Source organism: Vigna unguiculata, chromosome 5 (genome assembly GCF_004118075.2).
Source record: "Vigna unguiculata cultivar IT97K-499-35 chromosome 5, ASM411807v1, whole genome shotgun sequence".
NCBI classification, from domain to species: domain Eukaryota; kingdom Viridiplantae; phylum Streptophyta; class Magnoliopsida; order Fabales; family Fabaceae; genus Vigna; species Vigna unguiculata.
This window is the reverse complement of record NC_040283.1, coordinates 12346051-12369394: the sequence shown is the minus strand read 5'-3', so window position 1 is coordinate 12369394 and position 23344 is coordinate 12346051. Positions and strand designations below refer to the sequence as shown.

Here is a 23344-nt window from a genome sequence, read left to right as displayed (position 1 = left end):
GATATTGATCATAAAGTGTTTTTAAAGATGACAATAATTTTGATTTCAATCCACTGGCCATGCTAGATTCAAATATATAGTCAATGAAGTAATTAACAAAATCCAACTTACTCCTAGGGTCAAGCACAACAACAATCAATAATAAGATATTAATTCCATTGGGATTTCCCCAATATTTGTCATACTTACCCTTCATCCTCATTGCCATCAATCTTATGCTCTCATCACTACTCTCAGAATATTGTCGAATCTTTTTACCAATTCCAAACACTTCCTTCATATACATATGACTAGTGACGAAAGAAGAACTAGAAATGCACATGGTAGTGTCATAAAACATCTTTAAGAATGGTAGAACAGACCTCGCATATTCCCAATCCTCTTCTAGTGGCACACCACTACTTTTGGCCATTTCAACACCAAATTTCTTATCTTGCATATCTAGCTTGACAAAGGTATCTTTGTACTTCAAGCTTGCCTCTAACATTAGATAAGTTGAATTCCATCTGGTTTGAACATCAAGGCAAACAAGAGCTTTATAACAAATTCCCTCTTGTTTAACACAAGCCTTGAATCTAGCAAATCGAGCTGGAGAAGATTTCACATATTTAACTGCACTCCGAAATTTTGAAATTGAATCTTTTATCTCTTTTAACCCATCCTTCACAATCAAACTTAATATATGTGCGCAACAATGCATATGAACATATTCTCCCTTTAAGACAAGAAAATTCCATGATAACATCCTTCTTTTGAGGTATTGGACCCCAACATCATTTGTTGTAGCATTATCCACAATGACACTAAGGACTCGTTTCAACTCCCAGTTATTCAAATAGGCCTCAACATGTTTAGCAATGAGCTCCCCTTAATGACCTGTTGTTTGAGAAAAATTCAAAAATTTCTTATGCAGCTTCTAATCTTCATCAATAAAGTGAGTTGTTAAACTCATGTAGTTTAGGTTTTGGATTGAAGTCCATGTGTCTGTAGTTAAGCAAACCCTCTCACACTGCTTTGATAAAAAAAATTTCAACTTAGCTTTTTCCTCTTCATAGAGTTCCCACATTTCACGCCTCAATATAGTGCGGGACAGGATCTCAAACCGTGGCTACAAGGATCGTACAAAGTCACGGAAGTCTTCATCTTCCACAAATCGAAAAGGAAGCTCGAACTTCACAAACATCTTCACCAACTTCATTCGAGATGCATTTTGGTCAAACTTAGAAATAGTTGGTGAAGGGTCAACACTAGCCCCTTCTGTAGTTGATGATGACAATTTTTTTCCTTTTGAATGATTCTCTATTAGGATTTTCCTTGCATCTTATCAAATGATTCCTTATCCCACTTGTTTTGGCCAAATATTTAATCAAATCACCACAATAATTGCACTTAGCCTTCTTCTCAGAATAAGGATTTTGTTGGGTAAAATGCCCCCACACATCTGACCGACCTTTACTATGCTCAGTTGACGATGTAGCCATACAAGGAGGTAAAGGATCAATCCCAGAAGTAGTTGGTGTGAGAGTTTCGACAGTTTCTGGCAATGTAAAATCCATTTATTTCTCTTCTTCTCTATTTCTTTGCCTCTGTTTTTGCCTCTCTTCGCCACTTCACTCTTACCCTTTTGAAGTTCTGAGCTTCTCTTACATGGAAAGTTTCAAAGCTAAAAACTTTAAATTGGTTCTTCAATTGGGTGGTTGGGTTCTTGTTCAAGACCTACATTTGATGGCTTGATTCTCTATGTAGAAACATTATGTAAGGTTATTAATAAAATATATGTTAGACCTAAACTGTGTTTCATGTTGTTGACGAAGAAATCCCCAACAGGTTCATCCCAATAAAAGATTAGAATGATCGAATTGGAGAAAAACGAAGAAGCGAAATGAAAATCTAAAGATATAAAGAGATCACCTTCGATGGCGACAATCTTCGACGGCGGCGAGGTGACAGAGACAGGATATGTATTTGTCGTGGTTGAATCTCGGTGGTGACTGAATCAAAAGTGTGTGGACATTGGGATTGAAGAGAAAGAAAAAATGACAGTTCAGTGCACTAGATGTGAACAATTAACTGTTTGCAGTACAGTTTTTCAAACTTTAACTAAAAAACAGTACAGTTTCATTTTACTATTAATAATTCAGTTATTTTTGGTTTAAAACAATACAGTTAACTTAAGTACAGTACAATTAAGTTATTTTTGTGCGGCCCTACATATATGCTAACAAATAGTAAGGATTGTAAAAAAAATTATTTAGAACCAGAACGGTTTTTTTTATTATTAAAGTATTTATAAAATCGACAAAACTTATGAAAAAAATAATTATTGAAGAAGGGTTAAAAAGAGTGTTATGTTTTTCTTACCGAAATTATAACTTTCTGCCACTAGTAATCTTCGCTAAGTGGTGACATGAAATGTCATGTGACCTTCCACATTGATTACGAATATGATACAACAATCTCATAATTTTTTAGTAATTTTTATTTTTAATCCTGTATTTTTTACAATTTTTTAGTCCCTAAACATATTCCAGTTTTAATTGATTAAAATTTTTTATTCTTTCTCAACTTTTGTATGCCAAAACAAATCCAAACTCATGGGCTAACCCATGTGCTAACCATGACCGAGCCGAAAAAGTAATTTTTAGAAATTGTCATTAAACGAAATCTTGTCTACCAACACACCTACCTATGGGTATTGCTTCCTGTATCTATCTTGTTTTTCCTGCACCCTATCAAACATGTGAAATATCAAAAAGGACCTTCTCTAAATATTTTACTTTAACCCTAACAGTTTAATCTTCATCCCTCAGCTCCAACTGCATCTCCTCCAAGCTTTGACGGTGGCAGCTGCTTCCACAATGCCAGCTGCGTTTTCTATATTGGAGAAGAAGGTAATGGTCAACATTAGAGATGGCAAATAAATTCGTCTCCGTGGGTATTATCCGAACCTGTCCCCGTTTTGATGGAGAATCCCCGCATTAACTGGATATGGGTATGGGTATGAGGAATCCCCGATTTTGTCGATTGGGGATGGAGATGGGGATGAATATATCCCCGCCATAATACCCGTCCCTGCCATATCTTCATCTTCCTTTAAATTATTAAAATATTCATAATTAATTAAGTAATCATATATATATATATATATATATATATATATATTATTTCTATTTTTTATTTCTTCTAAATATTTGGTTTGTCATGAAACTCATTCGCATCTCTAATATATTTTTTATCTTATCATAACATTTATGTAATTATGTTAAAATGATGTATGTCAATTAAAAAAAATTATGTCTAACATTTGAATATTTCTATTATTTTTTAATATTTTTATTTATTGTATATTTTCTTTTCACATGAGAATGTTTAATACTCTCAATTTAAGTGTTTAATAGGATAAACATTTCATTTACTAGGTAATATAAAAATAATTATTTACTTATTATTATTAATTTTTGTTTCATTTGAAGAACTCTTTTATTTCGCTAAAATAATTTTTGTTATTTCTCAACCATTGAGTATATATGTTGATATTTGAAAAGTTTTCTTAGATCTCTAAGATATTTTTCGTCTTATCATACCCTTAATTATACATTTGTTTTTCTTTGTGCAATTCCTTCCAATAGTCTCCAAATTGTTTATAAGACACACATTTGTTAATTTTTTAATATTTTTGTTTATGTTTATGTTCATCATGTAGAATATTATTTCGATAAATTTTATCTAATTATTTTTTATTTTCTAACTCATTACAATCATACTTTAATTTTTTTTTCACTATAATTGTATAAATAATTTTTATTTACTATAATATAAAAATTTAATGTAATTGCCATGAATATTTTTTTATCAGCATCCAACATATATTGGAGTTTAAAATATACAAGATCTATGATAAAATTTTATTATGTTTATTATTTATTTTTTGCGTCATTTTTTTATCAAACATTGAGTATATATGTTGATATTTGAAAACTTTTTTTAGATCTCTAAGATATTTTTCATCTTATCATACCATTAATTATATATTTGTTTTTCTTTGTGTGATTCCTTCCAATAGTCTCCAAATTGTTTATAAGACACACATTTGTTAATTTTTTAATTTTTTTAATTTTGTTTATTTTCTTCATGTATAATACTATTTACTATTTCGATAAATTTTATCTAATTATTTTTTATTTTCTAACTCATTACAATCATACTTTAATTTTTTCACTATAGTTGTATAAATAATTTTTATTTACTACAATATAAAAATTTGATGTAATTGCCATGAATATTTTTTTACCACCATCCAACATATATTGTGGTTCAAAAGATACAAGATCTATGTTAAAATTTTATTATTATGTTTATTATTTGTTCTTTGCGTCATTTTGATCAAGTGATGTATTATAACTTTGATTAGTGTATAAAAAATAGATTCATTATAATTTAAAAAATTGAAGTAAGCAAACATTTAAAATATATTTTAATTTAAATATTTTTTAAATTTATCAACTAGGTTTCATTAATGTTTGCAAATTTAATAAATGTTTTGGTTCTCATCAAATTTTATTTGGTATTATAATCTAAAATGTAAGCAATTATAATTTATTTCAAAGTATTTAATATCGAAGAAACAATCATACTCCTAATATTGAATATTTAATAATATTATGTTTCCTTTACTATAATTTTTTATAAAAATTAATTAAAATTAATATTAAAGTATTAAGAAAATGGGTATGAGTATGGGTACGAGATTACACCCGTTACCCGGTGGGGATGAGAATGAGACAAAAGTTTGATACCAGTTGGGTTTGGGTATGGGGATGGGGATGACTTTTTTTTACGGAGATAGGTATGGGATAGTGAAACCCGTCCCCGCCCCGCCCCGCCCGTTGCCATCCCTGGTCAACATACATATGTTTAAGGAGATCAAAATTATTCGTATCACAAAAGATAAAATTCATAATGAATAAAAAATGCATTTATGCACAATTAACATATACAGATAAGTATTGATTATACTCGTATATTAATAGAATAAGTATAAATATTATATTATCTGTAACCGTAAATATTTGTATTTGGCATTAATTATTTAAATTAAATTAAATTAAAACTAAAGGATAACACAGGAATTAAATTAAATGATAGGCAGCGGAAACAAAATGATTTGGTGCAGCAAGAAAATGATATGGTGCTAGAAGGAGAAGCCCATACTAATGATGAGAATCCAACATGCCTCAAGTCACATAACTATGTATAGGCTTTTTTCTTCCCGCACCTCTATAACTTTTAAACTCTATGTCCATAATTTTAAATGACTATTTTACTTTTTTTTACCAAATTTCTAGATTACTTATTTTGAAATTTTTTCTGGATAAGTTTGTTGAATTTTTGGAACATAATTTTTACAAAATTTCCCAAAATGCATGAAATACATTCTTTCTAATCAAAATAACTTAGTATAACAAGTTAATGGTTTTTCTATAAATAAACATATAATTTCTAATCAAATACTATTTTCCACTGAGAGAGTACACATAAATAAAAGTAAAATTTCTAATCAAACATCATCTTCCAAGTGAGAGTGCATGTAGAAGCAATTGAATTGGTGTCTTTCTCCTATTTAAGCAAAATATCCTCTTTATCGTGCATTACTTTAGTCACAAGTTGGTTCATATGGATAATGATTATATATTCTACATTCCAAAATAATGCTCACCAAGACCTTAACTGCTTCTTATCAAAGTGATCACTAACCCCTCTTTGGGTTCACATTTTTTAAATTTTAGTGCAATATTGCTGTAGTTGTGGAAAAATGACTAGTCTTTATAATATAACAAAGAACTTTTTCTTTTTCAATGTTTTTGTTGAAGGGATAATGTTCACCAAAGGAGTGAGTGTTTGACTATGGGTTGAAAACGATAGTTTAAGTGGACATTTTATAAAATGTTATTTCTTTATTTTATATTTCAAAAAAAGCATGAATGCTCATTTATAATTATGCAAATGGATTTCTAATATGCACTCTAAAATGTTCAAAATTACGAGTGAACAAGAACATTTCACATGGATAAGTAATAAATAATAAGAAATAAATTGATTCATACAGATTATGACAACATAGCTTATTTCTTTTGAGAAGGTAACTTGCAGGAGTATTTTTAGAATTATGTCAAATTTGAAAGTACAAATATTAAAAGTGATTATCAAATAAATAATGAAATGACATATTTCAAGAAAAAAAAATATAGTGTTTATTACTTATATAATTTTCAAAATCAAATATTTAAATTAAAGATATGCCAGCTCTATATTTTTATTTATATAATGTTTGGACAATTAAAATTTAAAATTTATATAATAAACTCTTAATTCCTTATTTAAATTTATAATATTAAGTTAGTTAATGTTTTAAGATATTTGTCAACTTTCTTCCCTTCTGAAATTCCTTTGGAAGAATTGTGGCAGAAGTGGTGGTTGATCTGACATTACCAGAATTTAATTACATTGATAATGAATTCATCTCTGGCTTGATTAATTTGAATTACAGGAAATCTACCAAGAGTTTGACAAAAATAAAACCTCTATTCCTGTCTGTTCAAATACAACATTTATATCAATAAAAATAGTATTTTAATATGAATTTCATAAATATATACTTTTTGATATTTAAAAATTATATAATTAATTTTATTGAATTTAAGTAAACAAAGTTTCTTAAACTGAATTGAAAGATACTTTTTTGGTAAAAACTCTTTTTAACAGAAATATTATTAGTGTTTTTCCTTGAAACAATAATGACCTAGGAATAATGGAAACATGAGGAAGACTTTTTGTTGCTGCTCCACCTCAATTATTTTTGTAGGAGTTTGATTATTATAGGAATGGTTTAATGACTTTGGAGGCAGTTATATATATATGCCAATGAAAAAAGATAGGAAAAAATGAGGTAGAAATATAATAAATAAAAAAAATCATAAGTATATATTTATAAATATTCTCTATTTTCTATATTCAGAAATTAATTTTATGTTTAATTAAATTTAAATAACTTACTTTATCTGTCACAGTCAAGTCATCATAAGTACGAAAATCAAATAACGTAATACTTAAATAAAAATAAAAATATTTTAAATATTTGATAAAATTAATTTTTTAATAAAATTTAACTAAAAGTACTTAAAATTTAATTTTAATTTTTTTATCAAAATCTTTCTCATTGGAAGGTAAAGTAAATATATACATTTTTAAAGTGAAGAAGAAGTAGAAGTAATTTTTTTAAAAGTTTATATAATTATACTCTGCTTCTTCTACATGTTTCTCTTTTCTTTGTTCCTTTTTCTCTTGCCAATCATTTGAAAAGATTTATCTTTTGTTCCTAGATATTTTACTCTACTTCTGTTTATTTATATTCCAACTTTTATGTAAATGAATCCTGAAATTACAATTCACTTTTTGTTAATATATTCTGCATCGAGCACCTACCTACCTTAACAAAAAATAATCACAGTTTCCTACGCATTTATCGCTTGCAATAAAGGATGGCATAGTAGAGATCTATAAATTGGAGCTTTTGTACTATAGATATGGGTACGTGTCACAGATGGTAAATTTCCGTAAGAAAAAAAAGATAAGATTAAGTATTTTTTTTCATCAACTTCAAGCTAAGATACAGATATAAAGATCAAATTAAGTATTTTTTTTATATGTTTCTTAAGTGGTTAAAAAAATTGAGATATAAATTATACATCAAGATGGAGATTATAAATTGAGAGAAAGATAATTTATACATTAGTTTGAAAGGATGGTGAAGAAGACGTGATAAGTTAAAATTGCTAAAAGGGCTTGTCTTTGTCCGAGCTACACCAAATAAATTTCTTTACACAACACTATAAAAATCAAATGTTTTTATCTCTCTCTTTCTTTTTCTTTTTTTTTGAAGTTGGGTTTAAGGATTTCTCATTTTTTTTCTTAACCATTATTGTCTCTATATCTTCGTTTTTTGTTATTTTTAGAAACTTTCTTTTTCTCAAACTATTTGCCATTTTAAACTTTTCTCGGTTGAGAGAGGAAACGAACACAGTAAAAGGAATACACCAACCGAGTAAACACAAAAGATCAAATCACCTTCCCAGTAACCGTGATCTCCTAAAACACTCCAAAAAGAGAAAACCATTTTAGGCAAAGACATTTCTCACCAACCAAAAGAAATGGCGTGCGGTGTTAGCAACTTCAATTGAAAAACAAAAACCTTAAGACATTTTCCCATTCAACTAGGCCACAAAAAATGAAGAAGCAAGAAAAATAAATGCTAATCTAATTGGTATACGATTTGCACAACTACGTTAAGAAATGAAGGAGGCAGATACTGTCACAACAATATGAAGTACCAACAAGGGACATCATAAGAACAATGAGTAACAGATTTTACCATTTCATTTCATCATATCCAAAATCTTTCTATAATGAGACTTTGATAATGGCAACTAAAAACACACGAAATTTCTCAAGTGAGAAAAGATTAGTAAAGAAAGTATATCCCTGCTCAGAATAATGCAGCAGAATCACCTTGTTTCTCCTCTGTGGAGAAGGGAATGAGGTGAATTAGAAAAAGAGATAAAACTATCCATGTCTTTGTTTCCAAAATTGGAGCCAGAACTCATCTTGTCAAAGGAAGAAGATGCAAGTGAGTGCAAGAACTCATCAAACCCCTCTTGCTGACTTATATCTCCTGGTTTTTTCAAGTCCTCTGGCACTTCAACTTCCCCATCTAAATGCCTCACCACTTGCCTCATGCTAGGCCTAGCAGCAGGCACATCATTTGAACACAACAACCCCAATTTCAACACCACCAACACCTCTTTCTCATCAAAATTCCCATTGAGTTTTGGGTCCACCACATCAAGAATTCTCCCTTGTTTGTACTTCTCCCACACCCAATCCACCAAAACCAACTCTTCTGGCAATGCCTTAGGCTCAATTGGCCTGCGCCCACAAGCCACCTCAAGCAGAAGTGCCCCAAATGCAAAAACATCAGAGCTTGTAGTAGCTTTTCCTGTTCTAGGCAACTCAGGAGCCAGATACCCTAATGTACCCACCACTCTTGTGGTGCTTGGGTTAGCACCATGTTCATACAATCTTGCCAACCCAAAATCACCCAGTCTTCCATTAAGCTCAAAATCTAGCAGAACATTGCTGGCCTTCACATCTCTGTGTATCACCACCTGCTCATACCCCTCGTGTAGATACAGAAGAGCTGAAGCAACATTCTTTATGATCTTGAACCTGTGTTCCCAACTTAGGACCATCTTTGGCTCATCAAACAAGTACTTGTCCAAGCTCCCGTTGGCCATGAAATCATACACAAGCAGAAGGTCGCCACGGCGGCGGCACCATCCCAGTAATTGAACCAAATTCCGGTGGCGAAGCCGGCCTATGCTGGCTATTTCCGACACGAATTCCCTCAGGCCCTGCTTAGATTCGTGAGAAACTCGCTTCACGGCTACTTGGATCTTGGAGTTTGGCAATGTTCCCTTGTAGACTCTGCCAAAACCACCCTGCCCAAGGAGTTCTTTATCCTTGAAGCCTCTTGTGGCCTTCTTGAGCTCTTGGTAGGAGTACCTATGTGGCCCGATTTCAAGCTCCCATGCTTCAATCACATCGGCGTTCTTGATTTTTCTGTAAAAGTAAATGCCAATGGCGATGGCTAGTAACAGAATAACAGCAACTGAGACGGAAACCCCAGTTATCAAAGATGTTTGCTTTTTCTTTGGCTGTGGAAGCATCGGGAGAGAAGAGAGATCAAGGGGTGGTGCTGGTCCATTGATTTTGAAGCTCCAACCCAAGATGTAATGGGAGCTAGCAAGCAAACCCGTTGATGCAGAGAACCCAACATACATAGTGTCATGAAAAACGGGTGCGAGATCCACATTAAAGGACAAGATTGGAGTGTTGGGTTTGGATGAATTTGGGGAAAGTGCAACACTGATAACACTTAATTCAGAATCATAATCAACCCAAGCTAGAATCGGTTTCCCACCTTTGAGATTGAGACCCACCTCACTAACATTAGCAGATTTATTGGACTGCATGCTATTGATGTCTATTCCGACATGGTTGTCATTAATATCCCCAAACTCAAAGTCCTGCACTGTGTCAAACTCAACCGCAAAGATGTGGTTGGAGAAGTTACCATTATCACTGGAATTGAGAAACCCAAGGTACTGGCTAGGTAGAGCCTTGAGATCCTTGGAAGTTGCTATTGTGAAAGCCATGCCATGGCCACCAAGCTTGGGGTACTCGGGGACAATAGCCAGAGCAAAGGAGGAGGAAAAGGAAACAACTTTACCAGTGGTGGAGTTCTTCATCTGAAAAGGAGACGGGTAAAAGGCGTGACCCATTAACCTGCTGGTTTCATTTGTCAACTTGAGTATTCCATTTTTCTGTATCTCAGCCACCCCATCCAATGTCAGGTTACCAGCACCCACATCCTTGAATCCAGCATAGAGAAGCTGCTCAACCTGGGATGAAACTGGGATCATAAGAAACACCAAAAGAGACAACAATTTCAAAAGGGTGGCCATGATGAGCAAGATACTAGACAAAAATCAGAGAGACAAGAAGGTAGTGTGAGATGACAAAGTTGGTGGAAGTATAGTGAAAACTGAGATAAGAACAAGCATAATAGGTTGTTTATTGAATAGAAAAGTTAGTGAAATAGATCTTGGAGGAGGAAATAGGGTGGCAAAAGAGTCAAGAGGGAATGGAATGAGAGAAGGACACTATGAATGATGAGTCACATGAACCAGTTATAAAGGAGAAGGTAAAAGTGGAAGCTTTAGGGGTTGGGTGATTGCAAGAGTTCTTCAAAAGTCTCCCCTTGCAATAAATGTACAAAAACTGCACATGAAAGGCATCATGAGCCAAGACAGGGAACACCCATCCCTCTTTTACACCCCTAGCCCAAAAACAAAGTTGAAACTTGAGAGTGACTTGGCTTTGCAATTGGGAAAGATTTATGAACCAACCCACCAACACTCAATTTTTGTGGCTAGAGATATATGGGAAAAAAGTGAAAATCTGATAGAAAAAATAAATTAATTTTGTACTAAAAAATTAAAAATTGGGATTCTCAATCAAGCCGATTTAGTAGAAAGTCTGGAAGGAAGACTTGGCAAAAATACAGGAGTGGGGAAATTGGGCACCACCGTCTTTGGCTGCTTCGTATAATTTTAACTTCTGGATTTTGTACTGTCATTTTCAAATGGTAAGGACCCAAAGATTCCCTAGAAGAATGATGACCGGATAATTCATTTATGGCTTAAATATTCATGTCTTAGTTTTGGTCTATTTTTTTTTATTTTGGTCTTATTTTTGAAATTGTTTTCAATTTGGTTCTATTTTTTGTTATATTTTTTTAATCAACTTTTTTTTGTTAATTCCGTCTAAATCGTTAAAGGATGTGAACAATAACTGTCACGTGTCATTTTGTGATTTTTTTTAATTTTTTTAATGTTTTTTTAAATTTTTTTAAATTTTTTTAAATTTTTTTAAATTTTTTAATTTTTTTAAAAATGTACACGTGTCAAGTTCATATTATGCCACGTGGCATTATTGATTTTTTTTTTATTTTTTTATTTTTTAATTTGATTTTTTTAATTAAAAAAAATTCACATGTCAAGCTAATATCAAGCCACGTGTCAGAATCATATTTTTTATATTCAACTTGGTCGTTATTTGTTTTCAATTTGGTCCTAGTTTTTTTTTTTAGTTTAGTATTTTTGTTCCTCTCCAAAGACAAAATATAATTTGTATATAAATGTGGCTTAATTGCATTTATATGAATATTCTTATTAAACTACATATTTTTATTAAATATTTTTAATTTAAAATTAGAGTTGGTTTAAAATTAAATATTTTTAACCTCTTAAAATTTTAAATTAATGGTGTTATTGCTTTTTTTCGTTTTAATTTTAAACTATCGCTAATTCTAAATTAAAAATATTTAATAAAAATATGCATTTTAATATATACAAATTAAATTTTGTCTCAATTTGGAGAGGAACAAAAATGTTAAATTTAAAAAAATATTAGAACCAAATTGAAAACAATTAACGAATATTAGGACCGAATTGAATATAAAAAACTAACTCTGACACGTGGCATGATCTTAGCTTGACATGTGGATTTTTTTTAAATTAAAAAAATTAAATTTAAAAAAAATTAAAAAAATTTTAAAAAAAATAAAAAATCACAAAAATGACACGTGGCATGATATGGGTTTGACACGTGTACATTTTTTTTAAAATTAAAAAATAAAAAAAAATTATAAAGAAAATTATAAAAAATTATAAAAAGTTATAAAAAAATTATAAAAAATCACAAAAATCACAAAATGACACGTGGCGATTACTGTTCACATCCGTTAATTATTTTAACGGTGTTAGCAAAAATAACTTTATTGAAAAAATATAACAAAAAGTAGGACCAAACTGAAAACAATTTTAAAAGTAAGACCAAAGTGAAAAAAGTCGACTAAAACTAGAACCAAATGACTATTTAAGCCTTCATTTATTTTCCATTTACTCTATTTTACTCTCATCTCATCTTTCATGGTGACAATAGTATTACTGCATGCTCTAGATATTGAGATGAAAAAAATGAGAAAAGAAAGATTCTATTGTTTGTTTACCAGAAACCTCACTATTTTAATTAGATTTTATTTGCTGTCATTTTATTTTTCACTTTAGTTTTTTTTTTTCTGGGCAAAATTTATAAGTGTGTATTTTTTATATATAATTATGTAGTTGCATGGTCATAAATTGATGAGAAATTACAAGTTTATTATAGTTGTAAGTTTTATTTTAGTACAGTTATATATTAAGATAGAAAGTCAAATATCTACGAATATTACGAATTTATGAAGCATTATGGTCTGTTGGGCTATCATTGTAAGTCAATTATTAATTTAATGGAGAAGAAACAGGTGTTTCATGGTTATACGCCCACATGTGAAATGAATATGATTTGTTTCTGTTTAATCCATAGTTTCATAGATTTTAAGCAAAATTATCTTATGTATAAAATGTTTTAGCAGTTTTGACAAAAAAATAATAATATAAAAATAGAGGATAAAAAGAGTTAATCTAATTTAATCTGTTTTTATTCTGTAGATATTTGGCTTGAGGCGATTGAAAATATTAACTCAATCTAAATTGCTTTTAACATGTAGGATTAAGCTAAATCTAGTTTAAGATTGAACTGAAAATCTGAACCCAAATCCGCCAACATAAAAGTAGATAACTTTTAAATTGGCTCACTACATAAACAGATATATATGTTAAATCTTATGATGTTAATCTAAAAGAAGATTAAGAAAAGGAGTTATGACCTAGTTTGAAGTATTGTGATGGAAAGGGTAAAGAACGTTGGGTACACCAAATTGAAACTAGAAAATAGTGGTCAATCTTGAATTTGGATTGGAAGGGTGATAACTGCTAAAGGGTGAATATAATAGAATAAGGGAGTCACGTTTTGAAAAGGGTTCTTTATATTAGGGGGTTAGTGGTGGAGATGGTGGGAAAGGGAATATATCAATCATAAATTACGCACAAAAACTTTCCGTAACTCTTCAACATCTCTTTCTCTGTCGAGTCTAAGCTTTGAAAGAAGACTCAACATTCGAACATAGTATTCTAAACCTATTTGCCAACTATGCATTAAACAATGTACAATGTAGTTTCTTGGAATTACGGTACAAAACTTTGGGTTCTATGCCTCTAGATTATTTTATTTCATAAACAGCTAATGCTCTTACTTATCTTTTAGGGATGGAAGAATGGTTTTGTATTAATATATTTAGCAGGAGTTCTTTAAAACTATCTTTTGTGAAAAACACTCGAATCATGTGTTTTGAGCAAATTTATATATAAAACTATTTTTTTTATTAATTTGTCCAATATCTGTCTTTAATTTATCTCTAAGTTAATTTATCTTTAAAAAATTTAGTTTTTTTTTGTTTTTATTTTCCTCTCGTACAAATGTTAATTTTTTTTTCTCCGAACATAGTAATTTATGTAACTAACTACTAGATATACCCCGGGCGTAAGTTTAAAATGGTTGGTGATGAAAAATTTAGGTCACAAAAGATTATTTCATTATTCATATGTAATTTCTTTTAATGTAACGTGAGTTTATTCAAGTAATTCTTTTAATGTAACGTAAAACTTGGGACAAATGATCATTATGTTAAATTAAAAAGAATAACAATGTTTTATTGCATTAAATATTGTTATATTGCATTTTTTTTTTTATGTTTTCGTCTTTAGCTTTAAACATTGGTTGCTGATTTTGTAACCAGGTGTCTGTTACTTGAAAGACGGGTCAATTGAGTTCTTTTAAAAATGTTTTGCAAAGTTGTGAACATACAAATATAATAAACAGTTATATGAGCAGGTAAATGAAGAATTAAAGGATGAGAAAAAAAATATATTTTATCTCGATTTAGCTAACTTGCATTCAATCGCTTAAGTAGTAGTTGAGACTACTCACTAAGTCAACAAATTATAGAACAACAGCTTTATTAAATCATTTCACAAACCTGTTAGAGATATTAACCAAATTTAGCCTTCTTTTTATTTTACAATGTATTAAAAATAATTTGAAATATTATTTAATTGAAACACGTGATTTTGAGTAATAAGGTGTCAAAATAACAAAATTGTGTATGGCAAATCGATCCACTCAAGCCCATTGTTTGATACTATACCATCCTAAATTATCTTAATTACTTGATAAACTCATTATAATAGTTTTCAAAATAATTGAAAACAAATTAGAAAGGATGATGGTGAATGAAATATGATATTATAATATATTGTTACAATAATTAATATTGAATTGAATTTTTTAAATTCCGTATAGAGACAAGGATAATATGTACATATCCTTCTTATTTTTATCCTCTTACTTATATGAATATTCATCATTGTTTCACCCTTGTTTTAAATTACTAAAAATATCTTTAGTTTATTAAGTAATCTAACAATTTAACATCAATTTAACTTTTTTATTTGTAACTTATTTCTAAAATATTTTTTTGATGATTTTATTATTTTTGATAAAAAAAATTTATCTTTATTTAATTATTATTTGACACTCTTATTTAATATTTATATAATTATAATTTCTTTTTTGATATTTATATTAAAAAAATTACATGTTTATTTTTACATTGAATATTTATAATATTATTTTTTTATATTTTTACTATGATTTTTTAATTTTTTTAAATATTACTTTCATTAATATTTGAAATAATAGGGACCTGAATGGGGTATATATTCATTCTTCAATGACTAAGTTATAAACTAATGAAAATTATAAACTTAATATTTAAAATGACATACATAAAAGTAGTTTATTAACTGATATAACTAAAGCTACTCGAATGTCCCGACTATTTTATAATCATGATGATCATTCAAATGTGAGAAATGGTTTTTATAAATGTGAGAAAAAGTAATAATCTTCCAAACAGATTATTTGCTTCTCTTAATGATAAAAAGGTTCTTATTCCCAATAATGTTCCAAATAGAGTTTCCCGAAGTCAAATTTTATCAAGATAAAGATGAGATGAAAATTTATTATTTTCACATTATTATTTTTATATAATAGAAAAATTATTATTTCTAAATTATCTTTGTTTACATTTACTACGAATGATATTCAAATTAAAAAAATAATGATATTTCAATTGAAGTAATTGAAGTTTATATATATATATATATATATATATATATATATATATATATATATATCAGTCAATATTTATCTTGAGAAGAATTATTGAAATATGCATTGTTTACATTTTTTATAAGGTGAACAATTCCAAATGAGTGTTTAGGGAATATTGGTGAGGTGTGAAGGGATAAATAGATACTATATACTAAAAATGTTTAATGAATGGTAGTGGAGAGTGGTAGGTAAGGAAATTTTGAAATAACATATAGCGTCAGTCATCTATGTCTCTCTCTTTGTTTCAATCTATTCTAAGATTTAAAAAAATAAAAAGAAAAATAACGTCAAAAGTTTTATACTACTTGATTATATTACTTAATTAGGAATAAAGTTTAAAGGTAATTTTATTTTTCTTTGTTATTATGATTCTTTTATATCTTTTTTCTCAATCTTCCCTGTCCTAATTATTCTTTTCCCTTTCAAAACCATTTTTTACCCCTACTATGAAGAAATCCTAGCATTAGAAGATAACTAAGTGAGTATTTTCATTCGATTACAATTCAATGTAAAATAAACTTATGTTTGCTCTAAATATATTTACTCTTAATTCTTTGAATTTATTAAATAATTGTAAAAAAATCACTAAAAAATAATAAATAAAAAAAATCCATGAGGAAGCAATGGTCCCTATTAGGGATGGCAACGGGACGGGGCGGGTACGGGTATCATGATCCCATCCCCATCCCCATAATAAAAATTCATCCCCATCCCCATCCCCAAACCCAACGGGTATACAACTTTTGACCCATCCCCATCCCCACCGGGTAACGGGTATTTTCTTATACCCATACCCATACCCATTTTTTTATTGTTCCATATATCAATTAAATATTTTTTATAAAAAAAATTTAAAAATCACACCAACGGAATCATGATACTATCAAAATATTCAATATTAAAATAACATACTCTTTTTGATTTTCATGATGTCAAATATTAAGAAAAATATTATAATAGTATAAATCTCAAATTAAAGTATCAAATAACAACTAAATAAAATTCAAATAATTAAATGGAGATTGACTGTCATTATTGGAACTTTGAAAGGGAGTTGGTTGTTGTGAACACTGTGGTGGACTTGGTACCTGCAAATCTTGATCTCCTGTGCTCATTTTCTCTAGAAACTAACATACGTAACAAAAAAAAATCAAACAAAGTAAAAAGGTTAATTTCTTTTTTAACAAAATATAAAAGGAAAACCAATAATCAAGTTTAAAAATATTTCAAATATTTTTTATACTATTAAAAATTTATATTATACCACTTAAACGAAATAGCACAAATAACAAAATTAAATTAATAATAATTCAAATTTAAACATAGATTCTTCATCTTTTGATTTTGAATTAAATTAAGGATTTATGCAATTGAGCACTTAAAATTGAGAATTAAACATTATCATGAAACAAAAAATAAATAATAAATAAAATTATCATAAAGGAGTAAAGATAATTAAATGTGTGACCCAAATTTGAGAATATCCATTTGAACATAACATAACGGAAAAAAAATGTATAATTAAGATTATGATAATAGGAAAAGTACCTTGAAGATCTGCTTAAACCTTAAAGAACAAGCCAAACAATTAAAAGAGAGTAAAAAAGTGTATAACCAAAGTAACAAAAAGAAGAGCTACAAAATAAGAGTCAAACATTTTCATGAAAATAAATAAATAAATAAAGATAATCAAATGTGTAACCTAAAAATTATTTCATAGAATGAAATTGAGGAACACCTATTTGAACATAACCATGTACAGAGAGTAAAAATTATGTAATAAGAAGAAGAAAAATTACCTTCAAAATTAAATCTTGAAAAACAAACCAGACAATTGAGAGAGTAAACAAAGTGTATAACAAAAAACAAAGAGAATGAGAAATATGTTATATATATATATATATATATATATATATATATATATATATATATATATATATATATATATATATATATATATATATATTATATTATATTATATTATATTATATATTATATTACTATGTATATATATATTATATGTGTGGATATCTTATGTTTATATATATATATATATATATATATATATATATATATATATATATATATATAATTATTTATATATATTATATTATATTATATATTATATTATTATTACTATGTATATATATATTATATGTGTGGATATCTTATGTTTATATATATATATATATATATATATATATATATATATATATATATTTATAGATATATATTTATTTTAAGTATATATTATATTATATTATATAATAATATAAATATAATAATATATATTATATGTATATGCGTAGATATTTTATGCTTATATATATATATATATATATATATTTTTTTTTTAAATTTTTATAAATTTGTAATGTTATAAATTTGTTTATAAAAGATCTCACTAGTTAAATGATTAATTTGTTTTATACGTATATATTATATATATTATATTATATTATTATGTATATATATTATATGTATACTAGTGTAAACACAGGCGCTATCGCGCCTGCGTGTACGCATTTTTCGAATTATATTTATAATTGATGATATTGTAATGTTATTAAGTTAATGAACAAAATAAAAGTATATTTATAAAAATTAAAGTGAAATGTATGGAAAAATATGAAAAAAATAATTGTTGATGAATAGTATGAGGAAAAAGAAAAAGGAGATAAATAAATAGTTTTATAAAAACTTGTAAAATTAACCGTTAATTTTTAAAAATTTAATAAATAATTAAATTGTAAAGGGTAAAATTGGAATTATGAAATGTGGACACAAAAGAGGGAATCCCCTTTATATATAGTTATAGATTATATTATATTATATTATATTATATTATATGTATATGTGTAAATATATATATATATATATATATATATATATATAAAAGTATATTTTATTTATATGTATATATACTATATTATATTATATTATATTATATTATATTATATTTTATGTGTAAATATATTATTTATTTATATATATTTTTTAGATTATTTAATAAATTATAAATAGTTTAGTAATTTAAGCGGGGACGGGTATTTGGGCGGGTATATATATATCCCCATCCCCATTCCCATCCCCAGTTGAAAATTTCGGGTATTACCCATACCCATACCCAGTCAAAGCGGGGATTCCCCGTCAAAATGGGAACGGGTTCGGGTGATACCCACGGGTACGAGTTTATTTGCCATCTCTAGTCCTATACGAGAGATTTGATTGTCCCTCTGTGACTAACAATTTTTGTGGTGATAAAGAGTCAACGCGTGGTTTTGTCAAACTATGTTTGTCTATTATTAGACTAAAGAGTAGAACACTAGTTGTGTAGAAGAAGATTCTGAAACGAAGAAGATAAGCTACAATTAGAATGAGTGTATATAATGGAATTCATGTACATGTTAGTCAATAACCAGCGACGGAACGGAACGGGATGGGTCCATAACGGAGAACATTACTCCTTTCACTACACTATTCTATCAACTTACCAATCAAAATATCACTCAAATAATCAAACAATAACCGACATACGCATCACCATCACTTAATGGAAATAAATTGGATTCAACGGTGATTGTGATTGTGATTTCAATTCAATACAAAATCAATCTAAAATAATATATTAATTCCTTAATAAAAATAAACAATAAAATTAGATAACACATTATGTTAATTGTGGATGAATATTCTATATTGGTGTGCTACCTTATGCTTAATATTATGTTTAATCCCAGTCACTCTCTCTCGGGGTATAAACTATCCTGTTCTGATAGTTTGTTTTGTTTTATTGAATTTTTTTAATTTCTTCTATTTTTCTTAGTTACATAACGAAGAAAATATCTTTAAATTATTTCTTTTAAATTTTACTCTACATTTTTCTTTCAAACCAAGGGGATTTGTCTATCTTTATTTCTTTATTAATTTTTTCACGTAATATATATTTTTATACACTTCATACTTATTTTACTTCTCTTGAATTTTTTTTACCAGGCTGAAATTCTTTATTCTTAGATCATATCTTCATGGCGGTGGAATTATTTAAAGCTGTTAATTTTTTACATAAATTTGGTTAATCATTTTAATGATAATAAAAAAAGTAAAATATCATAAATAAATTAGATGTATTTTTAAATTTTAGATCAATATATTAAGGTCAGATGAAAATATGTCTAGAATTTTATATTTAACTAATACTTCTATAAATAATTTTAAATGTATAAATATAATTGTCAATTTAAATATTCTTACTAGAATCTTAAGTGGATGTTATGAGAAAGGTATTAGTTTAATCCTGGTTACTTTCTGTTAAGTCTAGTTAGGTTTAGTTTGTTTGTTTTAGTTAGTCTTTCTTTGTAGTCTTTATATCCTCTGTTTGTAAACTTTTTGTATCATCAATCTCAATACACTTTTTTCTTGTTTTTGTAATATGGTATCAGTAGAGAATTAACTCTCTTTTTTCCTTCGGGTTCCCTCTTTTCATTCTTTATCTTCCTTTCTTTTTCTTGCTAGTTTTCATGGCTTCCTCTGCCGCATCTAACCATTCTTCCACCATCCCCATCAAGATCCCACCCATCCTCTTTTCTTACATCATTCCGATGGCCCCAGCCTTCTTCTCACTTCGTAACCTTTAGATCACACCAACTACGTAACATAGAGTTGTGCGATGCGGGTCGCTTTATCTGTCAAAAATAAATTACCGCTCATCGACAGAACCCTAGTCGCACCTTCAGACGACGATCCTTCTTTCGCTGCTTGGTCAAGGGCGAACAACATTGTTATCTCCTGGTTATACAACTCAGTTTCGAAAGAGATTGTGACAAACATCCTCTTCGCCTCCACCGCTTATGAGATCTGAGAGGATCTCTGAACTAGGTTCTCCTGCAAAAATGGTCCGCGCATCTATCAACTCTGGCATCAACTTCTATCCCTACAACAGGGTTTTGATAGTGTGAGTACCTATTATACAAAACTCAAATCAATTTGGGAAGAGCTTTCTGGATATAAACCCACCTTCAACTGTTCTTGCGGTGGGATGCATCAACTTCAACAACACGCCGCCTCAGAATATGTCATGACCTTCTTGATGGTTTTGCATGATTCCTTCTCCCAAATTTGTGGTCAAATCCTGCTCTCTGATCCTCTGCCATCCATCGGTAACGTTTTCTCCTTAATTTTGCAAGAAGAATCTCAACGATAAATTATTGATACCCAATCATCGAATAATTCTGAAAGTTTAGCTTTCTCTGTTAATTCTTCTAAAAAACCCCCAATTGATAAACAAAAATTTACCAAGAAACCTCGTCCTAAGTGCACACATTGTGATATCTTGAGTCATACTAAAGAAACTTGTTATAAAATTGTTAGGTACCCTCCCAATTATTTCAAGAATCAATCAAATTCGTTTGTTAATAATGTTGATGGTCCTTCTGAACAAAACCCCACACATAATTCTACATTGACCACTGCTCAATGTCAACAATTAATTCAATACCTCACCATGCAATTAACTGCTACTCCTTCCACTCCCTCCACTCCTTCCACTGATGACATTGCTACCAACGTTATCGGTAATACCTTAAACTCTATTTTACCTATTAATTCATATCAATGGATTATCGATTCTGGTGCCACATCTCATATTTGTTGTTACAAATCTTTGTATGATTCTTATGTGCCTATGAATAATTCACATGTTTTACTTCCTAATTCCTTCAAAGTTAAAGTTGAAGGCATTGGCCGTATTAAACTTACTCAGGACATATTTCCTCATAATGTCCTTTACATTCCTTCATTTAGATTCAATCTATTATCTCTCCTTACATTAATTCAGCATAATCAATTTCGCTTTATTATGCAACCTAATTTTTTCATTTTGCAGGATCTCAAATCGCAGAACGATTGGCACTGCTAAGTCACGTCACGGCCTTCTGGTTTTTGATTTCTATAAACATTCTTTACCTTCTGTCAATTTTAATTCTTGCAATTCTATGACATATGATGTTTGGCATAGGCGCTTAGGTCATTTGTTTGTTCCTGTTTACAACTTACTTACTGCCAAGACTTCCTTAACTGCTGTTGATAAAAACCATCATTGTAGCATATGCCCTCTGTCTAAACAATAACGTTTACCTTTCATTTCTAAAAATACTTTTAGTCCACATTGCTTTGATATTATTCATGCGGATGTTTGGGGTCCTTTTCGTTATCCTACTTATGATGGTTTTCGTTATTTCTTAAATTTGGTTGATGATAAAAGTTGTTTTACATGGGTGTATCTACTTAAAAACAAATCTGATTGTATTGTGCTTATTCCAAAATTTTTTCAATATATTGAAAATCATTTTCATGTTAACATCAAATTTTTTCGTTCTGATAATGCTAAAGAGTTGTCTCTTCATGATTTTTTTACTAATAAGGGTGTTCTTCATCAATTCTCTTGTGTTGAAAGACCTGAGCAAAATAGTGTGGTTGAATGTAAGCATTTGCATATTCTTAACATTGCTCGATCTTTGCTTTTTCAGTCTAATGTTCCTATAAATGTTTGGGGTGATTGCATTCGTACTTTTGTGTTTCTCATGAATAGAACCCCTAGCCCTGTTTTAGAAAATAAGTCCCCATATGAAATTCTTTTTGATAAAATCCCTCTATATTTTGATTTTAAAGTTTTTGGTTCCCTCTGTTATGCTTCTACCCTTTTGTCCTCTAGACATAAGTTCAGTCCTAGAGCCACCACTGCTGCCTTTATAAGGTATCCCATAGGTTACAAGGGTTACAAACTGTTGGATATCAAAACTAGGAAAACCTTAACCTCTAAAGATGTTAAATTTCATGAGCATATTTTTCCTTTTCAAGAAAATACTATTTCTATTGCTCCTGACATTTTTCATCATGTTACTCATGTTTTTCATCCACCTAATCTTGATGATGATACCTATTCTCTAGATCACAACCTGCCTACACCCACTTCTGCCTCTCCTAGTGATAATAACCCTTATTCTCCCACTCTCACTCCAGCCTCTTCTTTAGATTATGTTGTTCCTATTCACAGGTCAGCTAGGTCTTCTAATCCTCCTCCCCACCTTTCAAACTATCATTGTTACAATGTGACTCATAATTCAAAAATCCCATATCCTATTCAGAATTTTGTTAACTATTCCAAGTTGACCATTCCCTACACACACTACCTTTGTCAAATCTCTGAAAATTATAAGCCTCAAATTATAAGCAAGCTATTCGTTTTCCACATTGGCAAAAAGCCATTGACGATGAACTTGCTGCTATGGATGTGAATAACACTTGGTCTATCACACACCTTCCTCCTGGTAAGAAATTTATAAGTTGCAAATGGTTGTTTAAACTCAAGCTTAACTCTGATGGCACTGTCGCTAAACACAAAGCTAGGTTGGTTGCTTGTGGGTTTACACAGCAGTATGGTACTGATTTTTATGAAAAATTTTCTCCTGTTGCAAAAATTACTACTCTGCACATTATTTTATCCCTTGCTGCTTCTCATAATTGGCATTTAACTCAACTTGATATTAATAAT

The 23344-nt window shown here is 29.3% G+C and overlaps 1 protein-coding gene across 1 annotated transcript; it reads right to left on the bottom strand.

Moving 5' to 3' along the window:
- Positions 1–8285: 8285 nt before the first annotated feature.
- LOC114185238 (L-type lectin-domain containing receptor kinase S.4-like) lies at positions 8286–11031 on the bottom strand. Its single transcript, XM_028072852.1, has one exon. The coding sequence runs from the start codon at positions 10578–10580 to the stop codon at positions 8562–8564; it is 2019 nt and encodes a 672-aa protein (XP_027928653.1). The 5' UTR covers positions 10581–11031; the 3' UTR covers positions 8286–8561.
- Positions 11032–23344: the final 12313 nt, after the last annotated feature.